A 22459-nucleotide genomic window follows, 5' to 3' on the forward strand; every position below is an offset into this window, starting at 1 on the left:
CAGCAGGGAAGGTCTGGTATTGTTCCTGTCTGAGCAGGAGCAAATATGTAAACAGGGAGTGGCCAGCATTTCACCACATCAGTGTCACTCTTTTACACACACAGCACAACGCTGCTGCAAAATACACACACACACGGAAAACACTTAAAAAAAAATGCCATTTCAATTCCAAATCTGTCTTTTTATTCGCTTAAAAAATATCCACGATACATCTGCCTGTACACAACGCAAAATCAAATATAAAACAGTCAGACGCCACACACAAAGTCACCACTTATGCTACAGAGCTATTATAAATCAAAGATTTTATCTGATATTTGAACTCTATATCATACTTGCCAATCCAAATAAGTTTCTAGTGTCTGAAAGTGAAGTGTTAGCTCTTGCAGTAAGACCTCAAATACAAACAAATATTGTATTTGTTCTCAAATCAAAGTTAAAACTATTCCTTTCACCCCTGTGTAAGGAAAAATAAACATCATTTTACTCAACAAGTTTGTTTTGATAAGGCAATTACAAATGTCACACATCAGCATTTTTATATGACAAGACTGAGATTTTACAAGTTTAAAAAGCACATACAGAAGTCAACTTTGAAGGCACAATCCTAATCCCCACATCACTGAATCTAATTACATATTAAACAACCAAATATATATAAATCTCTTGTGGTTTACATTCAATTATAACTATATGTTATAACATACACTCATTTATAAACACATTTATCCATCCGAGAACTAAGTACAAAGCTGCAATATATAAAACACTTGATTTCTATGTAAAAGAAGATGCAATATTTACAAAAAATGGCATGTTAGAATCACACATGCATGTGCTGTGATTGTGGTGCAACAATAAGAAGAAAAGGCACAAGCGTTCACCATATTGTCCAACAGTTTTTTAACTGTTTTTAAAATGGCAGAAACAAACAGTTTGGACTGAAAACATGCTGCTCTGAGAGAAGAGAAATCCCTGATTCCACACTAAAACATACAGTGTTCAAACAAAGGGAGCAAATGGTTAAGGTGCACACTTTTGTATCAGAGTCCATCGATAGTCCCAACGTTCTGATCCACATTTCTTGAGCTGTCCATCGACTTTTAAAAACACACAAAAAGTGCTTTTCCATCGGTTAGATCCTCCATCACTTGTGTGTCCATGTTCTCGTCACAAAGTACAACAAATAAAAACTAAACCTACGCTATCTTTTAACAGTATTAACAGTCCGTTTAGTCCAAAGGGGGCTGGTGGAGCTCGTACCACTTTGTTTTAGATCGTCATATCTGCAAAATCCCGTCTTGAAAACCCTTTCTGTAACACAAAAAAGCACATTGCATTGACATGAAACACATAGAACTTTTGTTTTTGATTAAAGAATTTCTTTGAATATGAATCATCTTGTACGCCACAAATAAGGTGTAAACAGCCTCTTTTATTTTGAAATTTGACCTTTAGTGACCTCCATTTCAGATTAATATTCAGTGTTTGAATATCTTATTTTTTGCAAACGTATGTATTTATTTGTGGTGGTGCAGGTATCAAGATTAAATTTCCAAGACAAGCATTAATGCATTTTTTGCTCTGTCGGGACTTGTTGGTTAGGAAATGAGCTTAACACCGCACCCTTGGGAGGGGCATGTCGTGATCTGCAGAATCCAGTAAACGGACAGTTACCTGGTCCTGCCCAAGACATGGACACGCCTCAGTGTGTGCGTGTGTGTGTGGGTGTCTGTGTATATGTTGAAAGATTCGCAGCATGAACAGTCAGAGATACATGAGTTTTGAACAAGCGCCACCCAACTAACAAGGGAATTGCGGAGAGAGAGGAATGTCATCCGTCACACACAATCTGTCACTCTCACTGTTTTTCACACTCGGAAACACACACAGACAGGCAGATATAAGAATGAGGGTGGGGCTCCATGAGGAGAGAGGTCTTTCCACTGAGCTTTTTTTGTTTGGCAGTCAACATACAGGATCTCACTTGTTGTCCTTGCCTTGTTAGAGGCCGGGAGGCTCTACAGGGAGAGAAGTGTTTTGTACTGGACTGAGTGCACTGCACTAATTAAGTTGGTAATTTTTTACTTTGAATGTCTTTTATATCTTTTTACACTGAATTAAATATCACTAAAACAGGTGTGAGGAGAATACTTTAATAACATCCTAAAATGCAGTATAATCACATGTTGGTAATGCTTAAAGATATTTTTCTTATTCATCAAGTTGTTGTTTTTTTATAACTGTGCTATATGTGCTTAAAGGGCTAATTTGGGGGGTGACTTTGGTATTTTAAAGAGTTAGTTTGGATTCACCAAAAGTCACATGACAGCACAAACAAACTAACCAATTGAAGCAGCGGTAGACAAACATCACCTGTGTTCTGTTTTTGTCAATGGAGTCTGGTGGCTTTGAAAATAGCATAGATAACAGCTTCAGTCCCCACCACCAGCAAGGTAAAGCGGTGAAAATAACCTTGATATAGTGTACACTTAAACTGATATTGATATTTTTAGGTGACCACTATGTGAACCTCATACACTTACCAAGTAGTAAGTATCCCTTGTTTAAAATCTGCTACTGTGTGATTTGATTTGATAGTTTGTTCATACACAACAACTTCAATCATGAAGTTCACATTTAATTATTTTTTAAGGCGTCAGAATGGATGTGATTAACATTTAAAAGGAGCTTGTTTTCAGTCTCTTACTTCTTTGTAGGTTTTGTGCAGTTTCTTGTACTGGAACATGTTGCTGAGAACTGTGGCTGCTGCTTTGGCTGCTTTCATCTTCCCAGAGCTAGAAGAAAAAAAAAAGATCAAATCAAATGTCAACGCTTGGTTCAAATGATCTTGTTTGAGCAGATGAGGTGTCATCAAATCAATTGTCTGTTTCCAGGTAAGTACATGTTTGACGAGTACAGTATCTTTAATCTTTAAGTTCTACTGTACAAACCTGCTGTCATGCGAGTCCCTGATGCCAATCAGTTTTGGCAGACCATCAAAAAAGGTGATGTCTCTGGCAGCTAAAGTGCTGCAGGTCACCAGGTTATTGAGAATACCACAGATGTTGACCACAACGTCGCTAGACGGCTCCTTCTTTTGTCCGTCATCGGGCAGCTTGGTCACCAGGTTGTTCACCACCTTTGTGGCTGAATAAACAAATAAGTCAGTAAAATGTTACATACATTATCAAAAAACATTTGGTTATTTCACAGGAGATATTCTGCATTGAATCCTATAGACGTATGACAGATGAATTTTTTAAAATAAAAATTTAAATAATAAAATAAATAAAATTAAAGACTGACCCATGTCATTCTTATCCCTGGCATGGCGGGACAGATTTCGCAGGAATCCTGTGAGAGAACGCAGCTCCAAGTCACTGTTGGTACGCAGGAGGTCCAGCAGCACTGGCAGCACACGGTCCTGCTCCAGAGCCACGCGGCTCAGCACTGACGCCCACTGCAGGATAAAGAGAGAAAAACACAATTTAAATACGAGACAAATTTGTTTTATTTGAATGCTTTTTACAGGAGAACAAAGCAGCAACCTCCAGGGTTGAAAATTGAAGCCATGTGGAAGTGCCTCTACTTGCTGGGTGAGGCTGGCTCCAAAAAGCCGTTTAAATTAAGGCTTAAAGGTATCCTTAAGTCAGGGCATGGCTGCTTTGAGTGGCAGGTGGGTGGCGTGTTTTAGCAAACATGCTTCATTCGTCCTGCCTCAGCTCACCCACGCTCGCCCTCTTTGCCCATTTTCCCTCCACGTCACAGATATCCTCCTCGACCAAGGCACTCTGAGGGCCAGTTCCGAGCCGGTGCCTAATCTCGATCTGGTTCTTTGTGTTTTGACAGCCAAAGAACCGGCTCTCGGCCAGGAAAACTATGGAACGAGATTATCGTGACCAATTGAAACGTGTATCATTCATTTTATTTTGTGATGGATACCAGGTAGTCTGTGCTAGGTAGCTAGTTAGACCTAGATGGTAGTGTTAGTGTTAACATTAACATCTTACGTTCAATGTTTATAAGAACGTGATTGCGGACCATAGCATTCAAGACGAGCGTGTTTGGATGCCAATATAGGCTCGCAAAGCCAGGCGCAACATTTGTAGCAACTCTATTCTGTGAAAAAGCAAACAGGTTCTGATAAGGTTCGCAAGTTGGCTCCGAACCAGCACCAGCACGAAAACTAGGTTTGCAATGGTTGAAAAGGGTAGAGCGTCCATAATTGACAGTCTATGAGGAGAGCTGATGAATATGCTGCTAACCCTTTTGTCTCCAGCTGTGATGTTCTGCAGCGCCCCAGCCGCTGCCTCGCGGGTGGTGGAGTTGATCTCACACTGATGCAGCACCTGGTTGTACACTCCCACTATCTGTGGGTGCCACAGCCACTCCACGCCCTTCGGCACCCGAGCGACCTCAGTGAAAGTGGAGATATCCTGGCACTTGCTCTGCCGGGGGGATGGAAGACACATGAGACGCGGTTAGGATGGATGAATTTGGTCCATTCACACCAAAAAGTACTAACAGGTAAATCTTACTCGTGCTTACATTTTTGGCTTTCCTGCCGTGAGGGGAGAAGCAACCAATGGCCTCGCCCTTTCCTGAGGCCTGGTCTCTGGTTGGTCCTTCCAGGCGCATCATAGCAGATGGAGGCATCTCACTGTAGAGCTGGTAGGAAAGGTTCCTCAGGACACACACTGCATTTTCCACACCCTAAGAATACACACACAGGCACACAGATAAATAAACATGCACGCTTTGGGTTGAACAGAAACACCAGCTTGAATTTAGCTTCATCTCTTCTTGTCTCACCTTGTCTTCTGCTTTGTTTTCTTCAAGGGAGGCCTTAATGTAGGCCACCAAAGAGTCCACCAGTCCGTGTGTTTCTCTCATCTGCTGACGGGTCTTCTCATTCACAGAGCTCATATTCCTAAGCACAGACACACAACAAGCGAGGGGTCAAAGGGCTGTTTCAGGTCTTATTCAGTCAGGAATCATGCATGTGATTACTTTAACTGGATAGTGCAAATAGAGATGAGATAAGTTTCCACTCCTGGCACTGTGCTGCATGATAAATATCATGCAGGGAGCATTGCAAATATCCGCCAAATGGCAATTAATTTGGAGATAAAAACTCTCCAGGGGGCACATAAACAGAGCAGTGCCAAAGCAGCTGGAGGCTGCAGTGACACAGGCTTTTGCAAACAACAGTGAAAAGTGATGGGTGTGGCGAACGCTCCAGTATCTGTGAGCTGACACAAAATGTTCCCCAAATGCAAATGTGGCCATGGGAGAAAAATCAGAAGCAAGAAATCAATTTTAACGAAGCAGCATGCTGCAGCCAGCGAGAGAAAACACAGATAAGTGAGGTGCACCTGAGGCATCCTGTGGTGTTGTAGAAGATGTCTGCCTCGGAGGCAGACTGACTGATGCCATCAGTTTCTCCGCCTGCCAGAGGGATGAGGATCTTCTCAGTCAGCTCAGGAAGCGTCTCCCTGGCCAGTTTCTCCTTCAGGTTGTCTTTGGATGAAAGGTTCCACAGGATACCTGCACGCACAAACACAACAAAGTTAGCAAAACTGAAATTTAGGCTTCATTTTGCTGTAGCTTAAAATTCTATTTATCAATCTGAATGTCAGTACTTTTGGACATTTTTATTTTTGGAAATAGGATTAGTCGCTTTCTTGCGCATTAGATGAGAATATGGGTACCACTCTCATGTCTGTCTGTTTAGTGAACCCAGCAGCTTGTTAGCAGAATGACAGCTAGCCTGGCATTGTAGGGAACAAAAAAACACCAACTACCAACTGTAAAACTCATTAATCAAAATTTTTTATCTTACAATTGTAATTTCTAATAATGCAAATGTAACATTTTGGAATTTTAGAGGTGCTCGAGGTGTATTTAGTTTCCCCCAGTTTACAGCTAAGCTAACTAGCTACAGACTGTAGTTTCATACTTTCATAGCTTACAATTGAGCTCGTGATATGACTAAAATCTTCTATTCTGATAGTTACAAACCTGTAAGTATGAACTATTATAAATAAAGATGGAATATTATATGTCGAACTATGAAGTCTTCTGTAAAATAAATAAATAAATACATTTATATCATGGTAATCAAATGAATAAATTTGAAAAACAAAACAAAACAGTGCCATACACAATAATAATCATTATTAACAGATTTTACATACTTTCAACCTGGCTCTATCTTATTCCAAACAGCCTCTGACAACAGTTAGGAAGCTTGTGATTTTGTACTTTGGACATGTGAATTCCTGTCGAAACTCAAACCGCAGTGAAGCTAATCGACCTCTGTGTCACATTTTGGAAACTAACCCAGAAAAATGGTGCTCAGGTACAGCTACTCTGTTATTCATCACTTTCCCACCATTTTTCTGAGCAACCCAAGAGATACAAATCAAGGTGTAACAGCTCAAAGGAAAGAGTGGCAAGGCCATCAGTCATAAAGGGGAGTGGCAGATATACGGTTAGTCTGCAGGCCCAGACAACTCACCCCTCTTCACACACCCTATAGAAAAGCCTGCAGCTCCACCTCCTCCTCCTCTTTATGGAGTCAGACCCAATATATGTCATGCAAACCTCTGAAGTTGCAACATCTATTCTCCTGATTCCCAGTCAGCGCTCATTTTATGAGAAAGTCTGAGCTACTTCTGCTGACGGCAGATGATTATGAATAACAACAGCAACCAAACTTGTGAGAAGTGCTGAAGGGCGAGGAAGCTGAGTCAAGTGGAAACAAAACTTATTTAGACTTGAACTTCAAATGAGCAACAGACATTGATGAAACAATACTCTGTTGTAAGAAAGAATAGTGTTTTAAAAATACAATCTAGTTACATTAAAAGCTCATAATCTGAGGATTCCTGCAAGTGTCGAGTTAAAGCTTGCCACTGGCCTCATGTTTGTTTGGAGGAGAATAATATCAGTTTCAAAGGTTACAGTTTGCTCAAAGTATTCAAGGACACTCCTGGCAAGATCACGTTGCATCCAAATATTGTGACTAATCTGCATTAATTTCACCTCGAGGCTGTGCTTGTTTTGTCATGTTATTTTACTGATGAGGATTTTCCTACCTGTGATGTTTTTGCGGAGCTCGTCGTCAGGCTCCTTAAGCGCTTCGACCAGCTGTGGGATGCCGCCCTCCTCGATCAGGGACACCTTGTTGTCCATGTTCTCATAGATGAGGTTGCGTGTGGCGCCCGTGGCGTAACGCTGAACTTCCAGGTTCTCACTGTTGAATAGCTTCACCAGCTCAGAAATGCCCTTCAAGCGACGCACCTAGAGACAAGAACGGCAGAAAAATGTAATGTTCCGTAACTATGTTTTTCTTAGACTGGTGATTCAAGTTTTTTTTGTTGGCTTGGAAACTAAATATAAATAGACTCATGGATTTAAGTCACTATATGTAGAATGTTTATTTACACAGCATTTTAGGGCCATGGTTGGTAAAAAAAAAAAAAAATGGGGACGGGCAATCAGATTTATTTTTTACAATTTGGATTTGTACAATGAAGAAAACAAGATTCAATAATTATTTTGTTGCATTTTAATACACAATGATGCTCTCATTTTGTCTTAGTTATATGAATATATTTATATATTATTTAGTTTATCCAATCTTTTTATATTTTTCTTCACTTGAATTGTATTTAAAGTTCAGGAAAATTCACTATAAAAAGTATTTTTTAAAGTTCAATAAAAGCATGAAGTGCAAAAGGTCAATGAGTAGTTGTGCAAATGATATTGTTCAATATAATTGTGATTATGATTTTTGCTATGATGGAGCATCCCTATGATAATATAGTTATTCAATTCTTTTTTTACAATGGCCCTTATACGCCGTTGTATTTATGTGATTGGGGTATCTTCCATCTCATTGGAGAAGTGTTGAAGTGACTCGTTCCTGTTCTTGCTGAAAGTTAGATGGAAGAAAAGCAAATATTCTTATTTGCCAAAATGTAGCAAACACATTCCTCTTTATATAAAATCTTCTGTCATAAATCTCACTTACTCTAAACCAGCTCACAAGAGACTTCTCACAAATATTCTCAGAGCTGAAAATAACCTCAACATCCCTGAGCTGTCTCTCATACAAGATAAAAGTTCCAATCCCTACTGTAATGTGTGTACATAGATTCACGTCAGCATACAGGGCAGGGTGCAATTATATTTACAGCAACAATAAAAAATTGCCCAACTTGTGGAACACCAGAACAGGAGCAAAACCTGTCAGCAGAAACATCCATCAATGGACGCCAACGCTTGAAGCAAAACAATTTTCACAGTTTCACAATAAGGGATTGCAGTGAGGAAAGACCCTGAGGAATTCTAACCACAAGTGGATTCAGTTTTAACTACCTCGTTTTTGGCGTCGCTGTCATTGTAACACTCATGTTGAATGTAGGCGGCACCCAGGACCTGCAGGTCTTGGTCGGACAGTCTCAGGTGTTGCACGGCTGAGGACATGTCCAAGGTGTTGATCCTAGGGAAAGGAAAAATGTGTTAATTAACAAAGAATCTAAAACATTCATCCATGTAACTTCCCCACTGTTATGTATGGTAGCACAAAATATGTATTTTGGGATGTTTGAATGAAAAGCCACAATAATAATTCATGGATGATTTGTTTCTTGTCTGCAAAAACTCAGCCTGTTGAATTTCTTCCAAATCACACAGCGGGTTTGCAGATCCGCTTGGCTAACCACATGCTGTGGGATGTGTGAAATGCGAGGCCTGAAACTGAGCTGCCCCACCCAAAACCAGTCCTGCCGCTATGGAGCCACCTCCCAATCCACAGCTCTTAGTAAATACACTGTTCACATGACACACTCCTTCACCAAAACCTCCTGACACATGAAAGTTGTGACTCCATCATACTGGTGCATCACGAACATGTCAGTGACGAAGTTCAGGGAGCATAACTCAGACTGAGTCACTAGAATAACTAAAGCAGGCTTTGGTGATTGTGAATTATAACCTCAATGAAGAATGAGGCTGGCATTATTCCATATTTTTCTTATTGTCAAGAAATCCCACGAGAAGACTGAAAAAAACAAAAACGTGTCACTCAATACTTTTTGACCTCCCTACTCTGTCCTAAACCCATATGCTCCTTTTAAACATATTCTCACGAACAGGTTGTACGATTTCCTACGAAAAATGATCAGTCGATGTTTTAAACATGACAATCTATGTTTTAAACACGTTTTGCAATATGACTACTGATGGGACACAAACAACAATCTCCCAGTTGAAAGTTACAAATTCCAGTGCATAACTTTTTGTAGGACATTCATGAGAACTACCTGTCCAATTGAACACACAAAGCTTTAGAAAATGCTAGTTGAAAGTTACATAAAAAAAACCCTGAAGCAAGTGTAGTATAAACTGAAGAGTAAAAAATAAATTTGTTGAAGACTTTTTTCAGTAGCGCACTTGGCAGCCATCAGGAGGGGATTGACTCAAGACAAACTACAGTGCCAATATTCATTGTAACAAAGGGACATGTCACTCAGTGCAAAAGTGTGGCTCATGGATGTGTTTTCAGTAGTTTTGGACAACAATGGAGACACAGAGACTCCTCAGCACAGGGGATTAAGCTGCTGTAAATCAGACTTTGGCTTAACAAATAATACTTGTTAGGATCATTTCATTCATGGTTTAGGGACTTTAAGGATTTATTGACAATAAGAAAGCTAAAGAACATCCATCCTTATTTACACAGTGAAGATGTGTCAGTGATAGTATCAGATGAGGTAAGTAACAGGTGACTTTGTTGTCTTTTGAGCTTCTCACCCGCTGAGGTTTCCCATGCTGGCTCCCATCTCCTGGCCGCCGAAGATGTCCATGCCCCGGCCGACACTCTGCATGCTTTTGACTGACATGGCGCGGGACATGGTGCCCTGACGCTGCATCAGGTTCCCCTGAGAAGCAGAGGACACTCCACCTACGATGAACCCTCTGTCCACTCTGTCTCCACCGTAGAGGCTCCCTGCTGAGGACACCTGCTGCCCGGACACGGAGCCCATGCTCATTCGGTTCCGGTTTGTAATCCTGCTGATGGTGCGGTGCGCTGGGCCCTTGAAGGAATGTTGCTGGGTAACCATCACCTCTCCTCCTTCCATCCCGCCGCCGCGGGAAAGAGTGCCACTAAGAGATCGACGCATGGGTGATTGCATTGTCATGGCCCCTCCTCCTTGTCTCATCTGGCTGGTGTAGCCGTTGACTGCGCTGTGAGCGTACTGGCGACCGCCGATGACGGCGTCGCGGTCGGACACCAAGCTGCCAGCATCGCTGCCGTCCACCATCCAGGGATACACCGGCGCTGATGTGTGCTGACGAATTGCTTGCATGGTGATGCCGTCTGAGTCCATTCGGCTCGGTTGCCTGCCGCCCCCTTGGTAACCGCCTAGGCGTGATTCTTCTCGATAATAAGTGCTAACACCACCAACTCCACCTCCACCAATAGTACTGTATCCACCACCAGTACTACTGTATCCTCCACCACCGCCGCTGTATCCTCCACCGACACTGATTTTGTGCATCTGGGCCATGTCTGGACCAGCAGACTGGGCGCTGTAGCCCGCCCTCTGGGATACGCGTGGACCCTGAGGATGAGGAGAGGAGTAACTGTTAGAATTAAATGTGTAACCAGAGTGGCTCATTATGATGTAACGTGCATGTGTGGGTGAATTTATTCTGAGTCACAACATACCAAGAAAAATGTTTTCTAAGTGACAGTGACTAACTTCTGAGAAACAAAGGTCATGTCTTCAGCAGGGCTGGGCAACGTGACAACATACATTGTCAAAATAACCTAAAAATGTCTATTGCATAATATGTTTTTCTATATCGTTTCTAATGTGAAGTAAAGAAAAAAAAACAGCAGCTAAACTGTGTTGCACAAATATTTAAATCATTTGAATGACACTTTGAACCTTGTACTTGGAAGCAAAAAAAACCCTGAAAGAAAAGTATAACCCAATCAGTACCAAGATATGAAATTACCTATATCTGGACAGAGCATTTTGATTTTTTTGTCATATTTACTTCCACTCATTGATTTAGGAGAAAAGGGCATTAAAATTGACTTCAGTATAAAATGTAAGCACTGAAAAGCCTAAAATGCAACTTCAGGTCTGAAGCTGAAGCTCAGAACTTAAACAACTGTGACACAAAGCCAGTGACTTCCTGTTGAACCACTAAAATGGAGGAATCTAGAGGGTAGACTTGAAAACCCTGAGCTGATCTCATCACAGCGTGCTGTGAAATACCACACCTGCTGTGAGCTGGGTGACCCGCTGTGACACCAGCAGAGGGTCAGCGTTTAAAAGACATATTACATGATTATTCCCATGATATGTGTGAATACACGCTGTGTATAACAGTGAGATAATGCTGCAGCACTCACCATTGTTCTGGAGCCAGAGGTCACGTAAGAGGATCTAGAGCTGTAGTTTGGGCTGTAGGTCTGATATTTCATTGTTGAAGAACCGCCGTAGTCTGGAAGGAAGCAGAGGAACAGAATAACAGATGAATAACATGGACAAGATCACATTGACATCAGTGATACAACTTTAATTAAATGAAGCTTTAATAAAAGACTTAACAGTTTTAATTTACTATTTAACTTTAGTGTAGTTTTTATTTTATGGCTTTTTAAAAACAACATACGGGTACTGTCAATAACAAACACTATCCAAGAGCTGATCACACATTATATATCAAATATTAACTGATAAAGCCCAGTGTCAATGTAAGTACACAACCCTTTATTTATTTATTTTTCTTCAGGTGTGCTGATAAGCCTGCCTTTTACTGTACTTAACTTCCGTGTAGTAACAATGTTTTTTGTGTAATCTATTTCACCATGGAGATAGAGGATGGGCCCGGTAGTTTGGGCAGTATTTATAATATAAACTTGTCCTAAGACATGTCTTCTTACATCATATTATGAAAACATTTTATGAACAGGAAGAATGTTTACAGCACTTTTAAATCTATTCGTCACCTCTTGAAACAAGTAACTCACCTAATCAGCATTGTATGGCAATTTTATGACTAAAAACTCGATTTTTATGTGTCTAGTCTATAAGAATAAACACATAAACTGTCAAATACAGGTCCAGACAGAAACAACACAAAGACAGCTGGAAGCTCTTTGATTGCAGAAAGCGCCATCTCGATGTGTTTGAAATATGTTGCGCCCACATATCCGCATCCTCTGTTTTGTAGACACTTTTGTTGAAATGTATAATGAATTCACTCTTTGCAAGCAAGGAGTTCCCCACGTTCATTTTTCAGTCATGACAAATGCAAGGTTTTTTTTATACTTATTTTAAATACTTGCATAATACTTCATACTTGATTAATCAACTACAAAATGTTGATTAATGTAATTTTATAATCATGTAGAAGCAGAGCAATGCTGGCTGTCCTGGTCATACCGAGAAGACACTTTTAACAGTGTGTGTGTGTTGTGTCAACTGATCATTAAGTTCTGCCACACACATAAATAATACAGAAGGCAGGTCTGACCTTTGGTGGTGTTACTGCATGCAACAATGAAAGTTTGATCCTGTTTACTTTTACAAGCTCATGTTTTCAAATTAAAACACTAATTTCTTTGGGTTTGTTTCTTAATTAACTGTTTCTCTTAATACGTTAATTTTAATATAACTTTACTGAAGTTAAGTTGAGGTAAAACATAGCACTGGGGAGATAAATTTAGTCGGTATGTCGGTCATAACGAGCTGTATCGCCTCTTTAATTTGCAAAGATTTGCATGAACGACACACAGTCTGAATAGCAGGTTTCCTGTTGCACAGACAGACTGAAGTTTCGATTGCACACAAAGTCTGTAACAGCAGGACCCGACTGGTCACCAGGTCTGACGTCTCTGGTTTCCCTTCACTCGGAGTGAACAGTTCTCATCTGACACACAAAGACTCTGACGGGACTGAGAGTGTGTGAATGTTTTGCCTTCACATCAGAATATAGAGTTACCTGACAGGTGAGTGGTGAATGTGACAGCAGGCGTGTAAAGTAGGAGGTGGAGGCTACAGTTTATACACTCAATAAAGAATGAAGAGTTGGACAAAATAAAATTACCTCACCTTGGACCTGTTTCATAGAGCAAGTTTGTCAGATAAGCCAGGCTTACGTCAGATAGTCTGATTTCATCATTTTCAGTTAACTTGGTTCCATTTGCTTTATAAGGAACTGAATCGAATGAAAATGAGTCAGTCAGGCAGTGATGATAAAGCTAGATGGAAAGTTAAGGGATCAGCAAAAGTTATGACTGAAATGTCAACTTCATGATAAAACTGGAGGACACGTCAGAGGGCCATCTATGATTCATCCTCTGGGCACCATGAACATCTGCACAAGATTTCATTGAAACCCATTTTACGGTTATTGAGATATCTGAATATCTGAGTTTTAGACTGACGGCATGGCTGAAAAGATAACCAGCAGTCCATGTCTGAAGATCTGTAACATGTTCTGACACGAGGCTCGAGCTCATGATCAGTGTTAAATCAAGTCTATCACTTTTCCTTGAGGGAACCAAAACACTGAATGACCTCAGACTGCAACTGCAAAATAACTAAATCATCAGAGGAATCATTGTTTAAAAACCGAAGACAAGTTTTTGTACCCACATGTCCTGTACATGTGCATCTGTATGCTGCAGGTTTTCCCAGGTTAGCAGAGGGGAGGGACTAACTGCCTTCATGCTACAATTCAATAGAGCGTACACACACAACCTTGTACTTCTATCTTTGTGAGGGCCAATGCATTGCAATGACCGAACCCTAACCTCAACCTTATTGTAACCTGAACCTTAAAACCAAGTCTTCACCCTCAAACAGACCTTCAAGGAAGTGAACACTGGCTTAAATGTCCTCACTTCCCCAAAACGTCCTCATTTTGTTAAAAAACGTGTTCCGGTCCTCACTTTGTAGGAAGTACAGTAAGTCTCACACACACACACACACACCAAACCAGTCGGTAGAGGAGAATGACTGACACGTCTCTTGGTCGCAGCCCAACCCCGGCAACGCCCAACACACCTTATCACCACACACAAAACACACCCTGAAATACTTTTTTTCCCCCTCTGTTGTCTTTTGAAAAATGCACTTTGGTCGTAAAGCCAGTACTTAAACATACACACATTTTTTTCCCTGCTCTCACTTTCTGCTGATACTTGTCCACCTGTGAACACCAGTGAGTCTGTACATGCACAGTTGTTGCAGCATTTAAACACAGAGGAGGAGGCGTTACTCGCACAAGCTGCGCTGCATTTTTATGCGTTCATATTGAGCTCCTCTGAAGCCACAAGCCACTGAAATTGCAGCATTCCCTGTTGTGTTGTTGGGAATCCTTCTCTCTCTCTTGACCAGGTTTCAAAAGATGGTAAATATGACGTGGCAACATTTTATGACATTTTCCTCCCGGCAAAGCCCAGGGCAAAGGACGGGTGGAGATAACAGTATGCAACATGCTCAGCATAGTTTTTCATACAGTGTGTCCATGTTTGACTAAAGAGTTGGACAAATATAATAAAAAGGTAAAAACAACAGACAGTGACTCATCTCGCAGTATGTCCCTCTACATTCCTGTCATCAACTGTATGCTTCGTCTCTTGAGGCAGGTTCTGTTGGCGCCTCAGGGAAATGCTCAAACTAGATGAGTGAGAAAAAGCTTCTTTAGCTCCCAGAATTCAAAAGGCCATATGAAGCAAGAAGCTGCTGCCTGTAGTTCAGGGGGCACAGTGAATTATGGGACGCGAAGGAATGTCTTCATGCAGATGCAAAGGTTTAAGTCAACAGGTTTCTGTGTCCTTGCGTAGTTCAACCAGGGCCACATTATGAGACAGCGGGCCCCTGGGGCGCCAACCTGCTAAAGGCCCCAACGTCTCTCCTACACTGGAGCAAAACACACAGACTCTATAGTTGTAGAGCCTCTTTCAGTTGTTTTATAGTTGTTGTTTTGTGTCTCTTTATCATTGCTTGGGCTTTTTTTTAAGTTAGTTTTTGTCTTTTTGTAGTTCTATTTTGTCTGTTTTGACACTTTTTGCAGTTATATTTGCCCGTTTTTGGTTAGTTTTTTCTTCTTGTAGTTGTTCTGGTGTTTCTTCTGTTTTGACCCTTTTTGTAGGTGCTTTGAGTCCTTTTATAGTCATTTAGTGTCTCCTTGTGTTTTTTTGTTGCATATTTGTTGCGAGTCTGCAGCTGTTTTGGTCTCCGCTTTGTCTTTCTGTGTCTCCCTGCAGGCGTTTACGTTTGTCAGTGGTCATTTTGAGTCTCTTCCTGGTTGCTTTGTGTCTGTTTGAGTGGCATTTTGCAGGTTAAAGCTGGAGGGGGGGCCTTGACACTTTGGGCCCCTGGTTCTGTGCCCAGGGGGCTCGTTCAGTAATCCGTCCATACATGTAACACTAACTCAGCTCCTTAACCGCATCATATCATCAAATCATCAAATGTGTCGTAAAAATCGAGTGAACTAATTCACAGCTCTCCAGGAAGCCCTTCATTTCCCAAGAGGGAGTCTCACCGCTGCTTACATAACAATCCCACGTCGAATGACGTTTTGTCTGTAAGCCAAGAAGACTCACACAGACAACGTCTAATGCGACGTCTTCACAAACAACACCACAGCTGGTTCTCACGACACCGTCATCTCTCAGGTATCTCTTTAAACGCTCACCTCTTAAAGCTGAGTAAGACCTGAAACTCAATCCCACAGAGAGAGGCTTTCACCTTGGTCTGCTATCAGAGAAGTTCATGAAAGCAGCTCTTGTTTGAGCCTGTTACACATTAACCCTTTCTCATGTGCAGGTACAAGACACAAAGCACTGTGAGATCGCTGCTCAGGATTCAGCTTCAGGTTCATCTGCTACGAACCTGCAGAGCTGAATGGACAAAATTCTCTGATGAACTGATGAGACACAAGTCCACAGGAATGCAGCTGGGACACACAAACAGAGTGTGACATATCAATGCATGCGCTGTCTTGTAAAAGCACTGACTGATTCACTTTCTGGGGAATTTCTGATATTGGTTCCAGTAAAATGAACAACAGAGAAAGTGTTTTGTTTTTTGGTAACCTCTAGAGCTAAAACAATAAGCTGAATAATGGATTTGTCCGTCAACGGAAAATGTATCATTTCCTCTTTTGAAATGTGATTAATTCAACTAATTTTTTAAATATTACGTATTAGTCTTCACTGGCTCCAGTCTCTTAAATTTGAATATTTTCTGGTTTTCTTTGTCACCTTGGATAATTAGCTGAATATCTTTGAGTTTAAAACTGAAAATCTGAAAAAAAATTGATACATGAAGAAATCACTATAAAGAAAGGAATCAGATTAATCAAAACATAAACTACTATAAGTTCACAGTCTGACCCCTTGTTTCTTAGTGCTAATAATATCTATATTTGTTTTCACTTATCCTTTTTGCTGTGTTGTTGTTGTTTTTTTAATTAATAATTGTTGTTTGTAGAAATTGTTTTAGTTATATATACCTTAAAAAGTAGAATAGTGTCCATTTAACTCAACATAAGAGTTTGAGACCATGTTATTAGTTATTTTAATAACTTTGTTATTTTGTATGTCTTTTTTGTCAGTTGAAATGGAAAAATTAATTAACCCTTTTAAAAAAAAAAACTTGATAGTTATATCTGTGTTCACAATTTATTTATATTATTATGTGGTGTGATTTTAACTGATAACAAACCTTGTAAGAGTTTTACGTTTGTGGGATATAATACAGAAATATACCAGTTTGGGTATATTTGATGTTTGATTTTTGAGATTCCCGCTGCTTACTGGAGAGAAACTCCAAAACCCAACCCATGTGTCGGTCTTACTTCAGCTGCCTGGAGCCAGGCCAAAGGAAACAAGATTACAGGACTGACTGGTCAGATAAGAGCTTTACTCCCCTTCATTATTACAGATATGTGGTCGCTTATTATGGCTATAAACTCCGCAGCAATGTTGTCACACACCTGCTGTACCTGTGTCTGTCTGTAGTTTTACATTCAGCCCCTCACAAGACTTCCACTGCGCTCTTTACAAGGAAATACTGTCACAAAGCACGTCATGAAGCTGCTGCAGCTACTCCTGGAAGTGATTAAAGAGACTTTACCTGACATGGCGTACTGTGAGGTGGACCCATTGTGACGCGGAAGTGTGGACTTCTCGGCCAGTCTCATCTTGACCTGCTGCTGGACGCGCTGCGCTCTGCTCATCTCGTCCGACATGGAGCCCCCGTTCCCGAGGTGGATCTCCGACGGGAGTCCATAGGTGGTGACCGAGGTGTTGGGCTGCAAAGCGGACAAAAACACGTGTTCTGAGGCCACGACACTCATGGTGAAGAGTTAGAAAAGGCGAGCGTCCGGACACAGAGATAAAGCGGTGCTGGCAGGTTGTTTGCGCAGCTCAGAGTGTGTGAGAGGCGCACAGAGTGGCGCAGAGCTGCACAGCGGCGGGAGGAGGAGCCTCAGTGACACAGAGCTCTCTACCTGACCCACAGGTGCGTCTCTTCTTCTTCTTCTTCTTCTTCTTCTCGCAGCTTTTACTGCAGCTGACTTACTTAATGGTGCGTGACTGCCTACCTATGGATTTAGTCTCTCTCCATGTCTGTAATTAGACTTGTAATAATTTTGTCCAGCAGCTGCTGTTGGTTCAGTCACATTTCTGTCAGCTAAATGTTTTGTTCATGATAACTGGATCTCAGCTCTTTAACATTTTTATTATTTTATATCTTATACTTGTTTTTAACGTACATGTTGTATTGCTTCATGTACCTTGAAATGACTTACTATTGATTTAACTGCATTTTATGTATGAAAGATTCTATACAAATATAATAATGATTATTATTTTTATTATTATAAATTATTTTAAAATTATTAACAGCAATAATAATAATAATAATAATAATAATAATAATAATAATAATAAAAATAATATTTTAACAGGTGGTAAATTAGAAAATAAAAAATAGGGCAGAAATGTATGTATGTCAGAATACAAGTTTTAGAAATCAAACCAGTTTTTAATACCTTAAACTGGTTTGATTTCTAAATCTCTCTGAAACTATTTTCCAATTCAGTATCAATAATTCCTGTTTTTCCCTTGCATTATATGTATTGTGTTTAAATGAACAACTTGAAGACAATGGTGGAAAATAATGTTAAAATGAACTAAATGTTTAAATACATTTTAATGTAATATTAAGTAGCTTTTTATTTTTTATTGTAATGTAATGCTTAAATGAAAAAGGAAGTTAATTATATTACAATCATGTTTTATCAAAAGTAAAATGGATTAAAAATAAGTGAGAGTAAAACAGGAAGTGACGGTGTGGGTTAACCAGGTCAAATAACTGTCAGTGACTCAGCTCCCTAACAGCTCTGTGATTGTGGTCAGTGGAGTCATACCCACATTAATAGTGGGCTAAGCTCTAATTCATTAACACTAAGATGCCAAATGTCATCCAGCTTTACAACACTGTTATTTACAGCGGAGGGATAGAGCTAAGACACAGCTACATTAACTCAAGGATGAGTAATTCTTGATCATGATATTATTTTTTATTTTATTGTATCATTGTGTTATTTAGCACTGATATTATGCATTTCAACCAGTTTGTTTATGTTTTATTATTACACATTCTTACTCAGATCTCTCTTTAAAATAAGATCTTAATCTCAACGGGACTCACCTGAATAAATAAAGCTTCTATAGGAAGGTCTACTGTACAACCATGAGGTACTTTACTTGAGTATTTACATTTTATGCTACTTTATGCTTATTCGCAACTATTTGGGAAGCCTATTTTGTACTTTTTTACTCCACAACATTAGTTACTTTTCAGATTATCAGAACAAATATATGTTAACTAACAAATTAAGATTTTGGATAAAACTATGCAGCAGAATATTGAATATTTGTAATTAGCATGCACTGATCTAAAATGGACCATTCTGCATAATTTGAACTTCTTCTTTTGGTACTTTAAGTATTCTTTCTATGCTTTTTTCAAGATTTTACTTGTGAGAGATTCTTACACTGCGTTGCTGCTACTTTTACTTAAGTAAAAAGTTCTTCCACCACTGGAATATCAATCTTAATCAATCTTAATTATTACTAGATTAGATTTGCTGTTCGTTTTGATTCTGTGATAGCTTAATACATGTGTGTATTATGTATATTATGTGTATTACTGTTGTGTTATGCAACAATAAAGGCCTCTCACTCCTGGCAGTGAGAGAGATTTGTTCTCACAAATTGTCCTGATACAAAGTTCAATCTTGCAAATGACGAGTATGAATGAAAGACTGTTACAAGGTGTGGCAAAGCCTTACTCTATTATTAAGGGGGTGCCACACCTAAGTTTTATCTGGTTTGTTTTATTTGAGCTTAGCAACAGTGTGAGTCACCTCGGTGATATGAAAGCGATATGAAGCGTGGGAGTGTTACCTGATGCATGATGCATGTCTGCAGAATATACCCGTATACTTGGATACATAAAAAAAACCTATGTAAGGTTTTTTTTTTTAAAGTCACAGTTTGAGAAGAATAAACGTACTGCTCTAACTGCTTTATTTCCTGAAGGCCTCTCTTTGTTAAGGTGCATCTGAGCAGGAAAAGATGAGCCGGAACTTGTCTAAATGTTATTAAATGTTATTATTTCCCTTTGAGGAGAGCAGGGGATTTTTTTCTCCCTAAAGAAGTTCAAAGCCAATAGGTTCACGCAAAGACAAACACACAAAGTTTCCACAGTAGATCTGTGGAAACTCATCAGCTGCTCATTCAACGTAAAAATCACCTTTCACTTTTGCACACATATCTCCACACATCTTCCACACCTGTTCACACCGACTTCATTTTCACAGTCACATGAATGTTTGTACAGAAACAATCAATCACAGCTTCACATGCATGTTCATGTCTCAACCTGAGAAACTTTCTTAGTTAAATTAATTTTACTTAATAATAAAGACAGCAATAAATTAAATTAATCTGTTATAAATATCTTTTTTTTAAATACGACAGATTCCGACTTACCATTTTCATCTATGCTGTGTTAATTGCAGATGTTCTCCTCTCTGATGAAGTGTACCTGCTCTTCTAACCAGGTGATGTGATCTGGTGGTATATTAGAAAGTATTAAACGTTATAGTCACAGTCACCGCCCTGAAAGTTACAATTATCCTTTCTAATGCCAGTTAATTCAGCGCCAACACTAAACAAAGCGATGAGTCAAAGGAGAGTATGACAGGACAGGGTGTGTACAGCAGAGGGGGGCAGACAGTCTTACTGGGACAGCCACAAGGAGACACAAAAGAGAAGTTTAATTCCGTTTTTTAGTTTTGTTTTCACTTTTTTGAACTCAGAATTGTTCTAAGGAAGTGAGGGGAAGTTTTTCTATTAGACATTTGTACAATACATTTTATTCATGGTTTATAATTCGACACTATAGTGCTGTTTTTTTGTGTTTTTTAGGATGTTGCAACATTTAAGTGATGACTCTTTTAGTCGGATACATCAGAACAGCTGGTTTACTGAATTCCCAGACCAGTTCAGAGGTGCAGAGTGACAGCTATCACTGCATGAGTGTGTGTGTGTATGTACGTGTGTGTAGGTGTGTGCGTCAGAGAAAGTGATTGCATCAGAGAGCGAGAGTGACACCCATGTTCTGCTGCTGTCTCATGCGTCAGGAGCCAACTGTCTGTCTGTCTGTGGTAATCTCTGAAACTACTCTACATGGCCCAAAGTATGTGGCAACCCAAAAACATCAAAAAAAAAATATATATAAAGTGATTTAAAAAATGTTATGTATGTAATCCAAAATAAATATAAATAGATATGATTACCTGCAGAGGTTTCAGAAGAAATATAGCAGCAGGTTTGGATAGATTTGAAACAACGGGCCCCTGGGGACAGACATGTACAAGACCCACAGAACAGACCTCAAAGCAGTGGTGGAAGAGGTATTCAGATCCGTTACTTAAGTAAAAGTACCAATACCACACTGTGAAAGTACTCCACTACAGGTAAAAGTCCTGCATTCAAAACTTACTTAAGCAAAAGTACAAAAGTAAAATAATTATGTTATTGGATTATTATCATTGATGCATTTATATAGGAAGTGTTTTATTGTTGTCCAGGTAGGGATTTTAACTACTTAATATACTGTAATGTAGTTTAATTGTTAAAAAAGCTGAATTATTTTAATTAATCATGTTTTTCATGGTAAATCCCAACCTGAAAAGTAAAGAAAGCTGTCAGCTAAATGTAGTAGAGTAAAAAGTTCAATGTTTGCCTGTAGTTAAATAGAAGAATAAAGTAACATAAATGGAAATACTCAAGTAAAGAGCAAGTACCTGAAAATTGTATTGAAGTACAGTACCTCGTTTATTTCACCGCTGCCTCAATTATCATTTTTAAACCCAATAAGGCAGTATTTCATGTCTTGTATGTTAAATGGGCTAACTATTCCATGTGTTTGCCAAAAAGTAAATCACAGACAAATAAATGTTCACAGTGTTCAAAGCTGGACACAGCCAGGAAAAACAGGGCCACCAGCTGTATGTGGTGTGGCAGCAGCGAGAAGAACGTTTTCTGGCATGTAGTCCAGTCTATAAGTCACAGCTTCATGCTTTCTCCACTGAAAGGGCAATCTTTATCACATTTCATCTATCTGTCTCAAATTTAAAGAGGTCATTTAGGTTTCTGTTGCCTTTCTGTCAGCTCAAACCAGTCTGGCTGTTCTCCTCTGACCCCTGACCTCTGCCATTAACAAAGCATTTTGCACAGGAAACTGCCACTTACTGCATGTTTTCTCTTTCATGACATTTCTCTATAAACCCTAGATATGTGTTTGTAAAAACTGCCAGATATTAGGAATTATTTCCAAATTGGGTCCCTCATCCACACCCACTCCAGCACCATGTGTCGGGTTCACCTGTACCTTTGACCAATCCTCTGGTCTGTGTGAAAATCGCAGTAAATCAACAGCTTTGGAAAAATACTCAAAATACCATGTTTACAATCACCTAAATCATGCTTACGCGAAGGGCCGTATAATGTACAACTGTATATATATCTTCATATGGCTCCGCCTAAATGCATTGACTTGCTGGCATATAATTGTGTGGTGAGATTTTTATGTTCAACAAGCAGTTGAACAGGTGTATTTAATACAGATGCCTGTGAGTCACTCAGTTGCCAGTTTGTTAGGTACAGCCCCCGCAGCCATTAGTTATAGCTGTAATCCTGCAAAAAATGTTGTGTTATTACAGGTTTTAAAGAAAACTTTTGTTGAAACTGGTGGTGTAAAAAGGTGTTGATGGACATCATGGTCATTTTGGAGGCAAATTTTTTTTTGCTGCTGTTTACCTGTAATGTGCACTGAGA

General features: G+C 39.7%; 1 protein-coding gene across 1 annotated transcript; it reads right to left on the reverse strand.

Moving 5' to 3' along the window:
* Window positions 1-171: 171 nt before the first annotated feature.
* Window positions 172-17541, reverse strand: pkp3a (plakophilin 3a). The gene is made up of 13 exons (XM_059335552.1): window positions 17181-17541; window positions 11441-11532; window positions 9826-10637; window positions 8389-8512; window positions 7104-7308; window positions 5379-5550; window positions 4816-4933; window positions 4552-4716; window positions 4269-4451; window positions 3310-3463; window positions 2955-3150; window positions 2711-2798; window positions 172-1314 (listed from the first exon to the last, which is right to left on the reverse strand). The coding sequence occupies exons 1-13, from the start codon at window positions 17401-17403 to the stop codon at window positions 1273-1275; spliced, it is 2574 nt and encodes an 857-aa protein (XP_059191535.1). The 5' UTR covers window positions 17404-17541; the 3' UTR covers window positions 172-1272.
* Window positions 17542-22459: the final 4918 nt, after the last annotated feature.

The sequence above is a fragment of the Centropristis striata genome, chromosome 6, assembly GCF_030273125.1.
Source record: "Centropristis striata isolate RG_2023a ecotype Rhode Island chromosome 6, C.striata_1.0, whole genome shotgun sequence".
Classification (NCBI taxonomy): domain Eukaryota; kingdom Metazoa; phylum Chordata; class Actinopteri; order Perciformes; family Serranidae; genus Centropristis; species Centropristis striata.

Bases quoted from the DNA above. Each gene is read 5' to 3' on its own strand.
- pkp3a (XM_059335552.1), bottom strand. From the start codon at position 17,403: ATGAGTGTCGTGGCCTCAGAACACGTGTTTTTGTCCGCTTTGCAGCCC. The intron at 5,551-7,103 runs GTAGGAAAATCC...TTGTGCGTGCAG, and splicing joins GCTCCGCAAAAACATCACAG to GTATCCTGTGGAACCTTTCA. The intron at 4,717-4,815 runs GTGAGACAAGAA...GTGTATTCTTAG, and splicing joins AAAACAAAGCAGAAGACAAG to GGTGTGGAAAATGCAGTGTG.